General features: G+C 43.1%; 1 protein-coding gene across 7 annotated transcripts in view; it reads left to right on the top strand.

Annotated features, from left to right (window-relative positions):
* The window catches only part of Cep350 (centrosomal protein 350), a 137,446-nt gene extending 125,161 nt beyond the window's left edge, over nt 1-12,285 (top strand). For all 7 annotated transcript variants that reach the window (XM_021660491.2, XM_060364485.1, XM_060364484.1 and 4 more), the window contains one exon: nt 8,520-12,285. In XM_021660491.2, the coding sequence (XP_021516166.1) occupies nt 8,520-8,684 (165 nt within the window). In that variant the 3' untranslated portion in view covers nt 8,685-12,285. The remainder of the gene's footprint in view (nt 1-8,519) is intronic.
* Nucleotides 12,286-19,308: the final 7,023 nt, after the last annotated feature.

Below are 19,308 nucleotides of genomic sequence, written 5' to 3'. Positions count from 1 at the left end.
CCTCAGCCTTCCTAGGCATGCACCATTGTGGTGGTTTGGATGAGAATGGCCACCATAAGCTCATATTTGCATGCTTGGTCCCAGGTTGGCAGACTGTTAGGAAGAGTTAGGGGTGTGTGGCCCTGTTGGAGAGCTGTGTCACGGGGGGGGGGGGCATTGAGCTATTGGGGGCCCAGGCTAGGCCCATTGTCTCTCTCCCTCTGCCTGTTACCTGTGGATCAGGATGTAAAAGCTCTCCGCTACTTCTCCAGTGTACACCAGCCTACTGTTGTAGTCCCTTCATGATGCTAATAGGCTAAGCCTTTTTTTTTTTTTAAGGTTTTTTGAGACAGGGTTTTTCTGGGTATCCTTGGCTGTCCTGGTCTGCTCACTTTGTAGACCAGACTGTGAAGTGTGTAGGGATGAAAAGACAACCCTCAAGTCAGTTCTTCCTATTTTTGTGAGGATTCTGAAGATCAAACTCAGTCTGTCAGGCCTGCTTTCAAGCACCTCTACTATACTTCCACACAAAAGCAGAGTGGTCAAAAGTAACATAAAATAACTCCTCAGCCCTAACCCCAGCCATCTCACCCAGCTAGTCTTTTTTTTATATAATTATTATTTTTGATGGCGTCTAAGAGTTCTTCAACCTTTTTTTTAAGTACAAGATTTGAATATTATAGCTCAAAAGAGTGAGAGAAGGTAGAGGTTCTATTTCAACATGTTAAAATTTAAATGTCTCATAGATATACTGTCTCTATATAAGATCAGTTTGTTTGGCATTACTGAACCAAAAATGAGTGAAACTCAAGTGACCTATCACCGAGTTACACCTCCAGCCCCACAAATGGAGCACTGCATAGTTAACTGGACATGAGCCTGAAGGCCAAGCAAGATTCCAGGGCCGGATCCTGACCAGAGACTGAGAGTGGAGAGCACATAGATGGAGGGAAATGCATTGAGCAAAGACTGAGGGTGAGCAGGCAGGAATCCATGAGCTGTCGTGCAGAGCTCCAGAGCTGCACATATAGGTGAGGAAGAACAGTCAGCTAGGTGGAGGGGCTCTTCCTGGGGAGTGCTTCAGGGAGAAGGTGGGGTCAGGTTAAATTGTTTTGAGGAGAGAGTGAGATCTGTGTGTCACAAGTTTCTAATGGCCAAATGAGGTAGGAACTGAGAGATGTCCACTGGCTTTTAGCAGATGACTCTTGACCTCAAAATAGTTTTGGTGACATAGCCGGATAAACTTGATTTGTATGAGTTCCATGAGAGACAGTTGTGGAAATACAAAAGTAGACACTTAAAAGGAATTATGTTGCAAATAGAAAAATAAAAGGGGAAGTAGTAAATGAGAATAATGGTATTAGCTTGAAAGAAATTTATTACTCGAATGCTAGCAGGCAGGATTCAGTAGAGAAAATGTGATGGTTCTAGGGAGAGAGGAATATAGTATCCCAGACTAGATGGAATATGGAATCCACACAGTGGAGGGGTTGGCCTCTAAGTGAATGTTTTCGTGGTTGGTCTTTGTTTACGATGTAGCATGAATTCATCAAGATAATTAACATATCTGTTGTCTTAGGTGGCTATTTTTTTATGTTAGACATTTCAGTTTTGTTGCGATACTTGAACCATAAAGCACTTTTTTTCCCTCTAGTCATCCTACTATACAGTAGAGCTCAGAACTTACTTTTCCTTTGGACATGTAGGCTTTGACAAGCATCTTTTCCTTCTATGTCTGTGATGCAGAATATGATCACATAAATAAGACCATATATTTGTCTTTCTATATTAGGCCTATTTCACTGAGTCTTAATTTCTCTAGGTTCATTTGTTTTATTACAAGTAGCAGGATTTCCTTTTCAAGGCCGGGTATATTCTTATGTCTGTGTAAGTCACATTTTCTTTGTCTATTCATCCATGGTGGATACTTCTGTTGATTTTATATCTTGGCTACTGTGATCATGCAGAAATCCCAGTAACAACATTAATGTCTTTGAGTGTAGAGGATATTATTGTTTTACTTTTTTGAGGTTCTTCCATAGTGTTTTTTGTATGACGGCAGTAATTAGCCCTCCACTAACAGTGCGTAGAATTCCCTGCGTAGAATTCCCTCTTCTCTGCTCCCGCCAGCAGCTCCAGTCCTTTCAGCTTTCCAACCAACACGAGTGCAGATTTCTCGCTGTAGGTTAAGTTTTTACCCTCTAATACATTTTCTCAGGCAGTAGTTTCATTTGAAATATCTGTTCAGATCCTTTGCCCATTTTGTTTAGCTAAAGCTGGCATTAGGATCCTTCTTCCTTAGCCCCAGCATATCTGGCCTTTGCCCATTTTTTTAAGTTGGGTTATTTGTTTTCTTGCTGTGAATTGTTTGAGCTTAAATATTTGGGATTTTAATCCCTAACCAGACTTGAGTCTGTGCAAATATTTTCTCCTATCTGCATGCTCTCCCCACTGTGTTATATATCTTTTTCATTTGATCTCACTTGCTTATCATAGCAAAAACAAACAACAACAACAACAAAAAACATTGCCACTCCATTGTCATGAGTTTTTCCATTTTCTTCTAGTACAATATTTTCAGTTCTTATATTTAAATCTTTAATCTGTTCTTGTATCTGGTATGAGATAAGGATTGAATTTTGTTCTCTTGTGTGTGTGTGTGTGTATATATATATATATATATATCCAGTTTTCCTAGCATTTACTGAGGAGATTGTCCTTTTACTGTTGTGTATCCTATTCCATTGTATTATAGGCACTTAATGTGACCACAAGTCCAAAACTCCAACTTGTGTTTGGGTGGTGTATGTGAGTGTGTGTTGGTGTCCAGCTGCGCTCACCATACATGTGGAGGCCATCCAGCAGGCCCCTGGGACTCAGCTATCTTTACCTCTGCTAGCACGGAGTTACTGGTGTGCAGTTCACACCCTGCTTTTGTAAAGGTACTAGTTATCCCAATTCAGGTCCTCGTGCTTGCTCCATTGAGCCCTCTTTACAGCACTGCCCCAGCCCGCTTCTTTTTTAAAAGCTTGATGACAGTTTATTAGAATTAATTTTTTTTGAGAAAACACTTTTTTTTTAAATTCTTTATTAATTACACTTTATTCACTTTGTATCCCCACCTGTGGTTCCCTCCCTCCTCCCATCCCAATCCCTCCTTTCCTCCACCCTCTGCATGCATGCCCCTCCCCAAGTCCACTGATAGGGGAGGTCTTCTTTTCCTTCCTTCTGATCCTAGTCAATCAGGTCTCATCAGGAGTGGCTGAGTTGTCTTCTTCTGTGGCCTGGTAATGCTGCTTCCTCCTCAGGGGAGGTAATTGAAGAACAGGCCAATCAGTTCATGTCAGAGACAGTCCCTGTTCCTATTACAATGGATCCCACTTGGATACTGAACTGCCATGGGTTACATCTGTGCAGGGGTCTTAGGTTATCTCCATGCATAGTCCTTGGTTGGAGTATCAGTCTCAGGAAAGACCCCTGTGCTCAGATTTTTTGGTTTTGTTGCTCTCCTTGTGGAGTTCCTGTCCTCTTCAGATCTTACTGTTTCCTACTTCTTTCATAAGACTCCCTGCACTCTGCCCAAAGGTTGCCCATAAGTCTAGCATCTGCATTGATAGTCTGCAGGGCAGAGCTTTTCAGAGGTCCTCTGTGTCAGGCTCCTGACTTGTTCCCTCTTTTCTCCTTCTTCTGATGTCCATCCTCTTTGCCTTTCTGGATAGGAATTGAGCATTTTAGCGAGAGTCCTCCCTCTTGATTAGTTTCTTTAGGTGCAAAGATTTTAGTAGGTTTGTCCTATATTATATGTCTATATGAGTGAGTATATACCATGTGCATCTTTCTGCTTCTGGGATAGCTCATTCAGGATGATCTTTTCCAGATCCCACCATTTACCTGCAAATTTCATGATTTCCTTGTTCCTCCCTTACCCCCAAGACAGGCAATCTTTTTTTTTTATTATTAATTACAGTTTATTCACTTTATATCCCAACTGTAGCCCCCTCCCTCATCCCCCTCACTCTTACCCTCCCTCTCCTCCACCCCTGCCCCTCCCCCAGTCCACTGATAGGGGAAGTCTTTCCTCCTCTTCCATCTGACCCTAGCCTATCAGGTCTCATCAGGACTGGTTGTGTTGTTTTCCTCTGTGAGACAGGCAATCTTTAATTCATACAGTTGCCCAGGGGAGGCGAATGCAGAAAAGAAGGGGGGGAAAGCCATTCTGTTGGAGATAAACTGCATGGAGGTCAGCTCCAGGGACTCAGAAAGGCAGGCAGATCCAGCCAGACTTCATGGAGGCTGGGTAGGGACTGAGCTAAGGGGTAGGAATTGTAGGAAGGAAAAGAACATTGATCATAAGATGACCTACCTTCCTTTGGGATGGTCCCTTAGCCAGGTCCTTGACCTGTCCAGCTGAGTGAACTTAGGGGAGTAGAGTTGAGGAAGATTTCATTCTTTGCTGTAACATTCCCCCACTCTGCAGGGATAACCTTAAAATCATTAGGAGATGAGCAGAAACTAGGAGATAGATAGATGTAACCCATTGCTATCATGAAAACCTAGAGATGGAACCCCAAAGCTGTTCACCAGAAGGGATAAAGGCCTGAACTAGAGTTTTAGTTCTTAATTCTTGTGTAGCCTACCATCAGGGGTGTGCATGTTGGAGGAGATTAAAAACAAGTACCCCTTCCAGGCCATTTCTGTAGCTGCTGCTTTCAGGGTCCATGATCTCCAAAGTAACCATAGCTGCCATTTTGAAAGTTGGAGTGACAACCAAATCTGACTTCTGCAGGGTCAGAGTCATCAGATGGGTAGCTGGAGCACCCATCTGGTAGACCTATCTAGGGGACTCCAATAGTATATCGGTAGTCCTGTTAGGATAACAGCCAGGTGTAGGGAGGAAAGGAGGTTGATCAAGTTTTTGCCTGGCATCTAGATAGAAATGTGAAGGAGAAGTAAAGGTAAGAGTTATCAGCAATACAAAGGCCTATACAGGGAACAAGGAGAGGCCAGACAGAGGTTAGATTTTAAATGTTCAGCTCATTTGGCCTCTAAGAGATGAGCCCAGGATTTGCTTAAAGACACTTTGACAGTTGTGGTAGTGGCTGGAGTCATGGCATGAAGTCCCTCCTACTCCCTAATTGTGTATCACAAGCCCTTAGTCTTGTGAAATTTGGCCATCATTCCAGGTTACCACATTTGCTGGTTCTCTTTGTAAATGTCTGTTATATTTCCTAGGTTTGTATTATCTGTAATTGATATGCCTACCTCCATCAAAGTAAGTCATTGTTTGAAAAACAGAAACTGAGCTTGGCATGTAACCCAAACACCTGTAACCCTAGCACTAGCAAAGCCGAGGCGGGAAGATTGCCGTGAGTTTGACTCCTGCCAGGACTACAGAATGAGACCTGTCTCAACCCCAAACCACGAATTTGCAAAGCAACATTATCCAGTCACTAAAAAGACCCAGACCTTGGTCAAGCACCTTCTCTTTATACTTAAAAACAAACAAGTTTTTTGGGACCTAATAGCCTAGTGGACAAACAAATGCACAGAGTTCAGTTTATTGTGGAAGAGGAAGAGAGCAGAATGGAAGCACAGAGGGTCTTACATGTCAGAAGTTCCTTCATTAATGGAAGAGCCGTCCATTAGCGAGGAAGTTATGACCTATTGCCCAGGTTGTTCACAAGGATGTTGTGAGAGACTGTAGCCACATTCTCTTCACATTTCCCTGGCACAGGCTTGAACTTTTTCCCTTTTGTAGCCCTCGGCCCCTTTGAGAAATCCTCATGCAGCCTCAGGCATATAAGTATTTACTTGGTTAATTGATAACAAATCAAAGATTTTAAAGCATTTCCTTGGTGTATAGATATAAATTTAACATTGACTAAAGCACATTTGCATACCAATGAGATGGATGTGCTTGTTTACTCTCATATAAAGAACCAAATCTTGGCTGACATTTTATACTGTGGGACATGAGCATCTTCAGCATTTTTCAGAGTTGACACTTTGATTTCACAGCCTTCAATGCTGAGAACGCCACTTTGCATGAACCCATAGTGCAAAATGGCAGAAGTATATTTTGAACCATCTCAGAAATTGTTGGAAATTCTGTTCTAATTTCAAACCAAAATTTATTTAATGATTTTTATATGAAACTCAAGCAACAATTTTAAAAATCAAACACAGTACAGTCAGAGAGTTACAAACTAGTCTGATGGTTCCATGCTGAGAAGCTAATGGTCGGGAAATGTTAAAGTTCTGTTTTCCATTATCATACTTTAAGATCAGAAAATACTAATTCATAACATACAGTAGTCTCCATCTAAGATCAACCTTTTGATGGCGTAGCAGGCATGACATCACAGTGCAAAGTACATGTCGTATGTTCTAAACCAAGGCTATAGTGATATAACACGTGTATTGCTAGAAATACCTCTGATCCAGTATGTGTTTGATCACTGTACATTCAGAAGTCTTACGTTGTTGCTGCGTGTGTATGTGCACGTGTGTGTGGCTTACCAGTTTGAAGAAACTGTTCTAGTTCTTCCAAGTTTTGGATGGGGGGTACTGTTAGATTGATTTATTTCTAATTTAATGGATTTGTTTATACACTTTACACATACCTGGAGGGATAGGTGCAGAGTAGACTCTGAAGACTAGAAGGAAATAACAGAGGCAGGTTTATAGTGGCCATTGTAGTACCAAGGTGGGCTTTGATCTTTCTGAGAGTCAGACAAAAAGGAAGTGTGTCGCTTCTAAGACAGGAATGATCCTGAGGTGTGGTGCTGGGGACTGAACCTGGGGCTTCATGGCCTGCCGGGCATGTGCGTGCCCCTGGCCTTTACCCAGCCACTCCGTCTGCTGTCCTCTGGCGAAAAGCAGTAGTTATTGTTGGCAACGGTGCCTCTGCAGCATTAAAACCTTGCGTTTTGTTTGCTGGAGAACCCGCACGACACTGAAGAGAGGGCAGACACTGCCAAGAGCTATTTCTGCTGCAAATATTAAAAATATTCCCATAGAATAGAATTCCCTAAAATTTTGTTTGTTGACAAAGAAATAATTAACAGATTTCATATTTAAAGACTGAGACCTTCTTTACAAAAAGGAAAAGTGTACAATTTAAACTGAGAATGTGAGGTCTCTTTTTTTATTTTTTTTTAATATTAGTTACAGTTTATTAACTTTGTATCCCAGCTGTATCCCGCTCCCTCGTTCCCTCCCAAGAATGTGAAGTCCCTTATGCACACATACTTACTAGCTTTCCCTGAGCATGGTTGTTCCCCAGCACCACACAGCATTAGGTTGGCCTTCATACTAGTTCCTTAGTAGGTTAAATCTATTTCTTATATATGAAATGTGATTCTATGGCCTGGTAAACATAGGAAACTGAGTTAGACTAGTTTAGGGGTGGACTTCTCTTTAGTATGCTCTCTCTCTGTTCAGTGTATTTGCTCAGAGGGAGTTCCCTTAAATGTACTTGGTTACAGAACACTCTTCAATGGAGCCAGCCATTCCACAAATTGGGGAACAGAGGATTGGATAGTTGTAAGAAGACCTGCAAGCCTTCCTCCAAAGAGAAGAAAGGCTGCTGCCTTCTGACGTGTCAAGTGTAGCACAGACGTGTGAACACGAAATGTGTTGCTCTCCTCTCTCTCCACCTTTACGTGCTGTGGCCTCTGCAGGTCACGTCACTGCTTCTTAAGAGAGCTGGAGTCCTGACTAGTTCCCCACTTTACCTGCTCTGCCTCTCCCAAGATGACACCAAATTGAGGACAAACCAGGAACTTTGGCTGGCTTTGTGGTTAGACTTCTGGTTACGCAGCTAACTCTGATGAGTTTGGAGCTAGGTCAGGGCTCTCCACCTGCTTTCCACCCCACTTGCACTGCAGTTGTACGAAGGCCAGTATGTGTTCTTGGAGTATAGTTATTTAAAATTATAAAAACGCAGGCAATAAACCTGGAGGTGCTATTTCTAACTTGATGACTTACCATCCACTAAGAATGCCCAAAATTCTAAAATGCAAAAAAGCAAGTGGTTGTAGCAATAATTTAAAAATAAACTTAAGCAGTGTTGCATTTGTAAAAATCATGACTATTAAATGTCATTTTGTTTTGAGAGGCAGCCTGCTAGTCTTTGTTGACCTTGAACTTGCAACTCTCCTGCCTCAGTCTCCCAAGTGCTAGAGAATCACAGTTATGCACCACCATGGCTGGCTTCATTTATTTAAAAGACTCTAGAATTATGTCCAATATTTGTTGAGTAGTTTTTCATTGCAATGTATGCATCTAAACATGTTCTCTTTCCTGTGAGCTCCTGTACGCATTTACTCGGGTAATCAGTCCTTAGTGTCTGCAAAGTGCAGGCATACCGTCATGCTGCAATGTAGCTCCACAGCTATCTTTAGTTTGGATACCAGTTTTAAAGGTGTATGACATTACGTCTTTGGGACATGTGATTGTGGATGGGGCCATAACATGGGAGGTTAAGTTCCTGGCTGCTGTGTGACAGATTTGCTAACTCACTGCCTTCTAATGTGCAGGTCCAGGAGCTCCACGAGGAGGAGGCACAGTGGGTTAACTATGATGAGGATGAGTTGTGTGTGAAGATGCAGCTGGCTGATGGGATCTTTGAGACCTTGATCAAAGATACTATTGATGTTCTCAATCAGATCAGTGAAAAACAGGGGAGAATGCTACTTGTGTGACATCTTGCAAATAAATCGAACACTGAGTGCTAACATGAGTCCTGGGCCTTTCTGCCTCCTGATATACACCCCATCTCCACCGTAGCAAGAATGCTTCTGGACCTTGAACCTGTTCTTATGGACTGCTGGTTTGGAGTTCATGGGACAATGTGGTATATCTGGTATTACAGCCTTTGCCTTTACAGACTGTCCACTGGATTGTGTGGTTCTTTCCCGTGGGCAGGGTTATGCTGATGTTGAGACTTGGTATCACCGCACACCTCATTAGCACCCATACCTACTAGGTCTCAGATGAGGGCTGAGAACACCAGACTGACCTCCAAGCTTAGACAAGGCTTGGATCTCCTCATGAGACGTGAGTCTCATCAGGAAAGAGGGATATATAAATTCATCTTTTAAATTTCAAAACGTAATCCTGGTCTATACAATGAAAGTCAAAAATGGACATTCTAGTCTCTGAACAGTATTAACACATAACCACTTCCAAAATAGGCAAATTCAAGATTGTCTGCCTATTCCAGATTCTGGAGTTTATTTCTTCTTGAAGACCAGTCTCTTCCATTCTTGAAGTTGAGCAGCACCAAGTGGATGTCAGAAATAAGTGGTAGCTTTGCTTTTTGGGCACCACCGTAAGGAACTATAACCCATTGCATTGTGTTTAATTTTCCTGTCTAAGCAAAAAGCAGATGCCTACTGACGACGAGGCTCCTCCAGGACTGCTGCGGGCTTCTCCTCTGCCCTTGTCCCACCCTGCGCTTTCTTCATTTGTCCTAACCTCTACCAGCTGCTCTCAGAATCGTAGATACTCAGGACCATCTCAGGCATCCAGGCATGGCAAAAGTGGAAAGAATTCATTTTAGCCTTCAAACTCTGAATTCCCATCTCTCCCCAAGAAGTCAGATGCTGTTACTTGAATGATTTAGGAAATGAGTGTGTGCACCAAAGACAAGAAGATATTGTCTGTAGTCTGCGTGCTTGTTTTGCTCTGTGGAACATTTTTAATTTATTTTAAGATAAATTATTAAGTTGAAGATGTGTGTCCCTATTGAGAAATGATTCTCATAATAGTAAACCTCCATTTTGAAGCTTCTACAGTTTAGTCTTCGCACAGGAAAGCTGCAGTTTTAATAACTCTACACACACACTGAAGAAGTCAGTTCAGTTCATCAAAAAGACACAGGCATTTACGTCACCCGTGACAGCAGAAGCGGGAGATGACTTGAAATACTGTAAAGTTTAATCCTGCCTCTCTTGCAGCATTGCATCTTACAACTATTACCTGTAACTGAGGAAAATCTCCAGATTCCAGCTGCTACATTGGAGCACATGGTGCTCTCCTGGGCCCTTAGCACCTGCCTTCTAGACTGGTTTCTCTTCATCAGTCCTGTCCTTCGTAATCCCGGAGAACGTGGATGATCTTAGGCGTGAATGTAAATGCCTTAACCTTACAGTCCCGACTAGAGCAGCATGGTAAGACGTCCCCTGGGTTCACACTTACAGGCACTCTGGACATTATGGCTTCAAACACATTAGAAAACCCAAAGACGGCGTAACCCTTAAGTGTGCATATTTGTTCTTTTCTGCATCTTTCTTCCAAATTTTCCTTTGTGTCTCAAATGTTTCACTATGCACACTTTATTCCTCTTCAGTTTCATCCTGTCATTACATGAGATTTGCTGGAACCATCATTGGGAATTTTGCATTTTGCACAGTGACTGGTGTGCTAGCTCTTGACAATAGGAAAGCACTGAAATGTTACAGTTGGGTCTCTAAATGCTCAGGTCGGTGTCTCATCAGCATCTCTTCTGTGCTTTTGCTGTTGAGCTGTCGTCTTTAGCCATAAAGAGCAAGTTGACTAAGAGAAGCAAAGGTTTCTTGGGGTTATTAACCAGTAATGTGGAAACAGTTTTCATGTGGCCAGTGGAAGCTAAGATATTTCTCTTCAGTTTGTATTCTTTGGAAGACAGGAAACATCTTGTGTATATCCCTTGACTGTTTGTAGGATCACATTGTCTTTATAATACTGAACTTTACAGCTGCTATAAGTTTTTTACAAATGAATATCAAATTATAATAGGAATATGGGTTGTTTTCCACATCTTCATTATTTGGGCCTAAAGTTAATTTTTAATAAGAAAGTATATCTTTACTCTTTACATTATAATGCCAGAAAAGGAAAAACATACTGATATAAGTCCATGGACTCAGCAATCTGGTCACTTCCAGGACTTTGACAGTGACCAGCCTAACCTCCTCCAGCTGTCTTCACTATCCAAAAATCCTGTGTTCCAGACACGAGGCAGGAATAGACAAGTCTCATCCTTTGCTAGCAATCATATCTACAGTTTTGTAGCAAAATCAAAAGAATCTAGCGTTAACGGGTTTCTTCCTGTTTTAACTATTTGGATCTAACTGAGATGGGTTTATTGTTATAGTCAGGCATGATGAACGTGGATGCCCGGACACTCGTTCCGTACTGGGATCTTTTTAGTGAAGCTCTGTCTCATAACCAAGAACCTAAATATTCCCTCTTTCTAATCTTGTTCCTTCTCCCACACCCTGTCCTTTCCCGTCTTTCTGCATAATTCTTCTAAAAGATCTTTGCATCAGCAGTAATACTGTCTAGAATAACACTGTCAGAACCTAGTAGTAAACCACCATGTAGGCTTCAGATTTCCTTCTGAGTCCAAACAATTTGTGCTATCCAGGGCAGTTCACTCTGGGTTTAACAAGTACAGGGTATCGATTCCCTCTTCAGGTCTAAACAGGAATTTTTATTATTCTAGGGAAAAGTGGGAAGAGCTCAAAAGTAGTTAATGAGGAAGGTGACTTCCTTCTGTGACTACAGGTCTCTGAGAAATTATCTTTCAAAAGAGATTGCATTGCTCATAAGAGTGTTGTGGCCTATTGATAAAAACAATTTTGTTCACTTTCTTGTCTTGAAAAAAAGTGGCCTTAGCTTTTTGCAATACTTGAATAAAGTGTGTACTTGCAAAAGAATTTCTGTAGCACAGCATTAGAGACTCATAACTTTTCTGCAAGAAATTCAAACTTACATCTTCCTTTTACTACCTTAAGAATACTAGTGAATAAAACATTAATTCAAAGAGCAAGTGATAGAAACTACAATGACGTTTAATGCAAATTGTAGGAATTTACATGTTTACAAATCATCTTAAACTGGTTGTGCAGCAATTCAATAAAATCTTTGTATTATAAAAATGTGAAGAAAATGTAAACTGGTGTAAAGGAGGTACTGTCATTTTAATTAGCCTATGTTTAAAGCTTTTCCTTCTGGACTTTGCCAGGCCTTCTTGGTAAAACATTGCAAAGCGTTCTCTAGGGGGCTCAGCCTCCTTGTGTGTACTGTACTGTGCAGACATGAAAAATAAGCCCGTTTACTGTGTGTGTGTAAATAGCCTGGGCATCAGGCCATTTTCAGCCAATAGTCACACCCGTGCAGCCCTGCACAGAAGACGAAGGGTGTGGTTTGTAAGTACGCTCTGTAAAATAACTGGGATGAAGTCCCGTGTATATATAGATTTGTTAACTAAAATGTACTTTAAGATGAAATCTGTAAATAAATCGATTTATAAATTAATTTCATGTCAGGTGTTAATTTGTCCACTCATGAGCCAAGTTTAGAAAAAAAGAGTTCTCATGAAATTGAATTGTTTCTGGTTTCTTGTTTTGTTTCAGGCACTTGTTCTTAGAGTAAGGGGGCTGGTGTAAGAGCCGTTGACCCTTACACTCAGGTCACCAGCTCGGGAAGCTGAGCACTCTGGTCGCTGACAACTCAGATAATCGGTGAGCGTCACCTGTGTTCTTAGCATTGTGCTTAGTGCAGGGGAGACGGCAGAGGAGACAGACATGGTCCCTGGCCTTGTGGAGCTTCAGGTCTAATGAAAGCACATCATCAAAAACACTTCTCTGAAAAACAGTGCATGTCAAACTCTGAAAGGCTGCAAAAGAAGCATGCTCAGGAAAAGTGTGTTAAAATGGTGGGATTGAGTCAGGAGGAATCCCCTGATAAATCTTAACTGATTTTGTTTTTTGACATAGGATCTCACTGTGTCGTCCAAGCTAGCCTCAGAGGTTGAACAAGTTCAAACATGCCACTATATCCGGCTTATGTTTGTCTTGAACATTGATGGGCTTCCTCCAACTCATGGTAAATGCCATTTCTCTCAGATGACTTGAGTCTTACTCAACCCTGAAAAATAACAAAGTCACACAGAATTAAGTGGGTCACAGAAATGACTGGGTGTGGACAGTGTAATTTATTTCTGGAAATCAGAGCTTTGTGGGGAAATGGAGCCAGATACACAGAAGAATCAAAGAATAACAACAACAATGGAAGCATGTGACACTCAGAATTCGTCTCCTTTGCCCAACAGGCGGAAGTACCCGCCATCTTCACCTACACTCAACTTCCTCCTGATGGCAAAGTCTACTGTGCCCGTAGCCCCTTGCCTCATTAAGGAATCCTCTGAAACCATAAGCCCCAAATGGCAACAGAGTCTTAGGATAGCACTCCACTCACTAAAAATAATAACAAAGTCTGCCTATCTATCTACCGTGTGCCAGAAAATGCGGCTGGTGCTAAGGATATGCGTGTGGGAAAAAAGACTGAACTGCTGTAACGTTGAATCAGAACAGGAGGAGGATGGTAATTAACATGGCCAAGAATGGTGAAAAGTCCACGGAAAGGAACTCCAGATCAGAGGTCAGGTGCTAGTTGCTCAGAGACATGGGCAAGGTGTCTCTTTTCACAGGTGTCTGGGTTGTGTGGCCAAGATCAGCAGGCAGGTAATTGCCTGCCAGTGTATGATTCAAGGTCACCCAAAATAAACAGGACACACCAGGCTTAAGTGACACTGTTTTCTTACAGCCAGAGGAGAGACTGAGCTCTAGAGCCAGCCCCTGCAGTTCCTCAGTCACCCCACCCCATGACCTACGTGATCTATAATGCAGTCAGCTTCGCATGAGATCAACTGCCAACACCCTACTCAGGCTGTCCAGGGAAGACTTTCTCTTCATTCCTTCCCATTAGAGTAGAAAACAAAGATCCGGGACATGCTGAGAGCCACACATCAGAGCTTAAGCAGAAGAGTACCACTGAGTCTAAAGCAGGGATTTAGTCCTCCAGCACAGGCCGAAGGAGGAGGCATTCAGGTCCAAGGCCTATTCTTACACAATTCCCACAGGTTGGGGGACTGCATGTGACCACTACCCTCACAGAAAGAGACGCCACAGCACAGCTCGGCACATCCAGCAGGACAATAGCTCCAGATGTGGAGGACAGCTTGGTCTGATAGGCCTGCTTAGCTTTTTCTATGGATGATGTAGCATGGGGACACAGGGCCTCCCTCATTTTGAGATAACCTATCAGGAAAACCAGATGGAGATGAGACCCTCCCTGGAGGGTGACCTTCACTCAACTAGGCGTGTGTCCAGAATAAGCAAGTTTTTTGTTGTTTTGTTTTTGAGGTAGGGTTTCTCGGTGTAGTCCTGGCTGTCTGTCTGGGAACTTACACAGAGATCCAGCTGCCTCTACCTTCGGAGTGCTGGGATTAAAGGAATGAGCCAATTTTAACTTTTTTGGGTTTTGTTTTTAGTTTTTGAGGACTGCCAGGTGTACAGCTGATAATCATCCCACTTGAGCTCGGTTCCTTCCCTCCTCAAACTATCTGCACCAATGTCAACTAACTCAGATGCCACCCTGTTCTGCCAGCAGACAGAGGATGCTTCTATTGTCCTCGCTACCTTGACTAATTAGTTCAGGGAGTCCTGTTTGTCAGAGGAAATTCCAAGCCACTATGCAGAGACAGCCCTTACAGTGGCAGTGTGGGATGAGAGGGACTTCTGGAGTGACAAATCCTTCCTTCAGCTGTGCTAATCAGGGTGTTGTCCCCACAGCTGAAATGTTCTCACCCCTCCATGAGCTTCCTTAGAGACCGCTGCTCCTGGTGCTTGACCCAAGCCTTTTCACTCCAGTTAGACAGACAAATGAGCTAAGTCACATCGTGACTGGACTTGACATACTCTGTGTCACCCACTGTACTGCAGTGTTAAGGATCCTCAGCGTGACAGAGTAGTCTTAATGTCCCATTGTTCTAATCAACTTTATCCCAACCCATGAGGTCCTGTGACAGGAAGGCCCTGAAGACAGAGTTGCCACAGGTCTGGGGTAAGAAGACCTGATGACGCAGCCTCAGCCAGATCACAACTGCCCAGGAAATATGTTGAGAAGAGCAGCTGGGTGTTCAGTGACTGGGATTCCCCAGGGTAGCCTGATGTGACAGCTGCCCGGTTGCCACAACCTTGCAAGTTCAGGATTGTGTAATGTCTGTAACCTAGGGATTTGTGTCCTGTGTGATGTTTAACGTTCACATGGCTTTTGTCAGGCAAAGTTTCCAGTGAGTTTGTATACTTACTTGGCCCTCGCATCTTTTCATCTCACCACACCGCTTATCTGGGACAAACTGCAGAAGATCCATTTTTTTGTGACAGGATCCTGTCACTGTGTTATTTCTTGGACCGTGACTGTGGTATCTCACTCAGACTGGAATCTTTTTTTGACATCTCAGCGTATAACCAAAGGTGTTTTTGAAGCCATGACGGCATCGCTGTATGTGCATAACACAGAGTGATGGGCTTACATTTGCAGTGTGTGTCCACTGAGGTGGGGCACCTCTGTCATCTGGGACCAGCACTCCCATGTGGTTGTCAATTGAAGGAGTTTCACCTGAAGAAGTGGCCATGATCCACTTGATAGAGCCTAATTTGCCATGTTGTATGATGTCCAGGGCATGCTGGCATTGTCACACAGTTGTGTATATCTAGGACTTTACTGTGCTATTTTGGGAGGGAAATTAGTTTTCATAATTTTGTCCATTTTATATCAAAAGTGGATTTTTTGTTCCGTGGTGGGCTAGACAGACAACCACAGCAGTTTGCTGAGTACAAGTTAGATTAGCTTTTCAGTTGCATTTTTTTAAATTAAGGTTTTTAAAACCCACTACTGTAAGATTGGTTTGTTTGTTTTAAGCTTTATTTTTGTGTATATGGTGAGATCGGGGAGGTAGGTGCATGACTGCAAGTCCCTTAGAGGCCAGAAGAGGGTGTCAGAGGTCCTGTAGCTAGAGTTACTGTAGTTCCTAAGCTGCCACTACCACTGCCCCACATATTTGGGTGCTGGGAACCAACTCCTGGAAGAGCAGCAAGAAATCTTAACTGTGGATCCAGCTCTCTCACCCCTTCAGTTCCACATTTTAAAAATGTGTTGTTGTTGTTTTAATTATTGTGTGAGTGTATGATGTAGGGGAGGGACACACATGCCAGAGTATGCATTTGGTGGTCAGAGGACAACTTTGTGGGATCAGTTCTCATCTTCCAGCTTAGCATGAGTTCCATGAATGGAACTTGGTCCTCCAAACGAACACAGCAAATACCATTATCTTCCAAGCCATCTCATCGCCCCTGCCTCTTTTCTAATGGCTCTTTATTATAAGCATTAATAAGAATGATTAGTAGTGCCTGCCAAAGGAAAGTCCAGTGCATGATTCAGTCATCAGGATAAACAACACATGGAGGGGATGCAGCGAGGGGGGACGACGGGACTCTTGGTTTTTTGAGACAGGGTTTCTTTGTGTAGCCTTGGCCATCCTGGACTCACTTTGTAGACCAGGCTGGTCTCACAGAGATCTGCCTGCCTGTGCCCCCCCCCCCCAGGTGCTAGGATTATAGGTGTGTGCCACCAAGCCCGGCTTTAAGACGAGACTCTTAAAGTGGCACAGCATTTACTTACAGCCAGAGAAGAGATCAGACCATGCACTAGGCAGAGCTTGTTGGAGGACATTTGATCCGATTGTGAACTGTAAAAACCGGTTTCTACTTGTGGTTCTGGCTCAGCCCTATCACACACCTTTAATCAAAGAGCCAAATAAAGTCAACCCAAGGTCAAGAGGCAAAGCAAGAAACTAGCTGACAGGGATTAAACAGAAAGAGGGACATTGAAAGAAGGGTATTTAAGACGGCATGGAGAAGAAGCAGCTTTTGGCTTTTGGCATTTAGCTTTTTAGCTTTTGGCTTTTTCCCCTGGGATGTGAGCTGAGAAGGAACATCAGCTGGGTGCTTTCTCTGCTTCTCTGAGCTAGCAGGTTTTCACCCCAGCTTCTGGCCCCTGAGTCTTCATTGGTAAAAACAAGCACCCTTTGCAATGTCTTGGTCCTTCATGGCCAGCAGATCCATTCTGCAGCTAGTGTGGGCAATATGGCTACAGTGCCCCACTCAGACTGCACTAGAAGAGTTTCTCCTTGGCTCTTCCACGGCGGAAACCTGGAGATAGGCTTGGAGCCACTGGCACAAGTACAAGAAGAACATGGAGTTCCACTGATCTAAAGCAGGGAGAGATATACCCTCATGAGATTAGTCCAGCACCTGCTGTAGGACCATTAAAGGGAACTTTATCAGGCCAAGGCCCTTTCTAGTGTACCCACGCATGGGCAGTCAGCTGAACATAACTGCCTTCCCAACAAGGATAAAAGTAAAGGAACTAAGGGAACTTTGGAAGAAAGTCAAGGCTTCTTAAACTTTTCCTACTTGCAACAATTTTTTTGCTTTTTATTTTTATTTTTATGAAACTCAAGTCAGCAACTCAATATCTACATTTATTTTTTATTTTATATGTATGGATATTTTGCCTGCATGTATTTTTGTGCAACACATGCATGTCTGATGCAGGAGGCACCATTCCCCGGAACTGGAGTTAACAAAAGGTTGTAAGCTTCTGTGTGGGTGCTGGGAAAGGAATGTGGGTCCTCTGGAAGAGCAGCCAGTGCTCTTAACCACTGAGGCATCTCTCCAGCCTCCCAAATAGCAGTTTCTTTAAATCAAACTAATACAATCTAATACAATTCTAATACAACCCAAAGACATACTAACTTGATGCTTACACACTGAGGAATGATAGTTGGAAAATATTAGAAGTCTTTTCTTCTATACTTTGTCTATCTTAACAATAGACAAATGGGCACCGGGCATCTCCCTGTGAGCCTGGATGAGTGACTGCATGTCTAAGGGTGGAGATTTAGGGATTGGGCCCTAGAAAAAGAGTAGGGAGACAGGTTCCATATGGCAGAAGTTTTATAAACATGTAACACTCAATAACAGACAATAGTCTCAACTCTGAGTGTGTACGTTTCAAGCAGTACTCATTGGCACTGTGTGGTAAGACAGCATATACAATGCAAAATGGGTCTTTTGTGTATTCAGAACCAAAGGGGAAGTAGCACAATGCAACATGGGTGAGCGCTGCCAGAAACACGTCAGATTCATTTTGCATTTAATTTTAAACTAATATTTTGGTTACAGTTTGTTCAGAGACCTTTTACTTTTGTCAAAGTTTTTGCAACCTCTACGTTCAGTGACATGACTCACTGTTTAGGAACCTGAGGTCTAGTAGATCCACTAACCATTATGAAGAGATCACTGATCAGAACTCTAAGCACTAAAATGCACACAAGTGAGGTAACCAACTTAAGACAAGAATTGAGCTGAGGTCTGCCTACTGAACAGAGATACCCTGCCAAGCTTATCACAGTCCTGTACCAGGAAAAGGATGAGAAAACAAAATGTCCTCAGAAGAAAGGCCTGAAGTGAGGAAGTCTACAAAGAAAACACAGCTGCTACCAGATCCTCTTCCAGGGAAACAGTAGCACTTAAAAAACCTCAAGTAAGTTTGAGGCCAGCCTGGTCTACAGGTTGAATTCCAGGATAGCCAAAGCTACATAGAGAAACCCTGTCTTGAAAAACAAAAACCTCATATATAGGTTGTAGAAGAGGTTGCACAACGGGGTAAGTGCTTGTTATGCAAGTATAAGGACCTGCATTCAGATCCTCATCCTCATCCTGCCTGCCATTGAAGCCAGGCATGGTGGCGGGCACTGTAACCTCAGCACAGCAGATGGAGGGTAGAGAAGACAGATAGATCTCGGTGACTCACCAGCCAGTCAGTCTGGCCCAAACGATGAGCTCCAAGTTCAGCAAGAGACTCTGTCTCAAACACTAAGGTGGAGACTTCCACCTGACTTCATCCTTCCTGAAACCCTCCTTCACCGCATCCAGTATCTGTCCAGCACAGCCCTTCACATCTTGCACTAGGGCCCAGCCTGGTGAATCCACCTGACCCTCCCCTTCTTAAACCCTCCTCTCTTGCTAGAGCTAGAGCCCTGTTTCCACATTCAGCACTCCAGCTTAGTCTGGCTGACCCTGCCCCTGCCACCACAACCCCCAGGCTTTGACCTAGACACCCATCCTGTGGGCTGGCCCAACCCCCTGTCTTCAGCAGATTTCAACCCACCCAGGCCATATCCAGCTTCAGGACTAGCCCACCTCGTACATTCTGTGCTCTCTCCCAGATTACCATGTCCATTCTTACCAGACACAGAACTAACAGAAGTCCACATGTCCAGGTCTCATAGTAAAAATATAAACACTAGGAAGTTTGAAGACAGTATCCTACCCTGCACCCCAATCTACCAGTCCTACAGAAATGTCTCTCAATGAGATGAATCTCAGGACACAGAATTTAAAATATCAATCACAAACTTCATCAAAGAAT

This window comes from Meriones unguiculatus, chromosome 11 (genome assembly GCF_030254825.1).
Source record: "Meriones unguiculatus strain TT.TT164.6M chromosome 11, Bangor_MerUng_6.1, whole genome shotgun sequence".
Classification (NCBI taxonomy): Eukaryota; Metazoa; Chordata; class Mammalia; order Rodentia; family Muridae; genus Meriones; species Meriones unguiculatus.
This window is presented reverse-complemented; position numbering and strand designations above follow the sequence as displayed.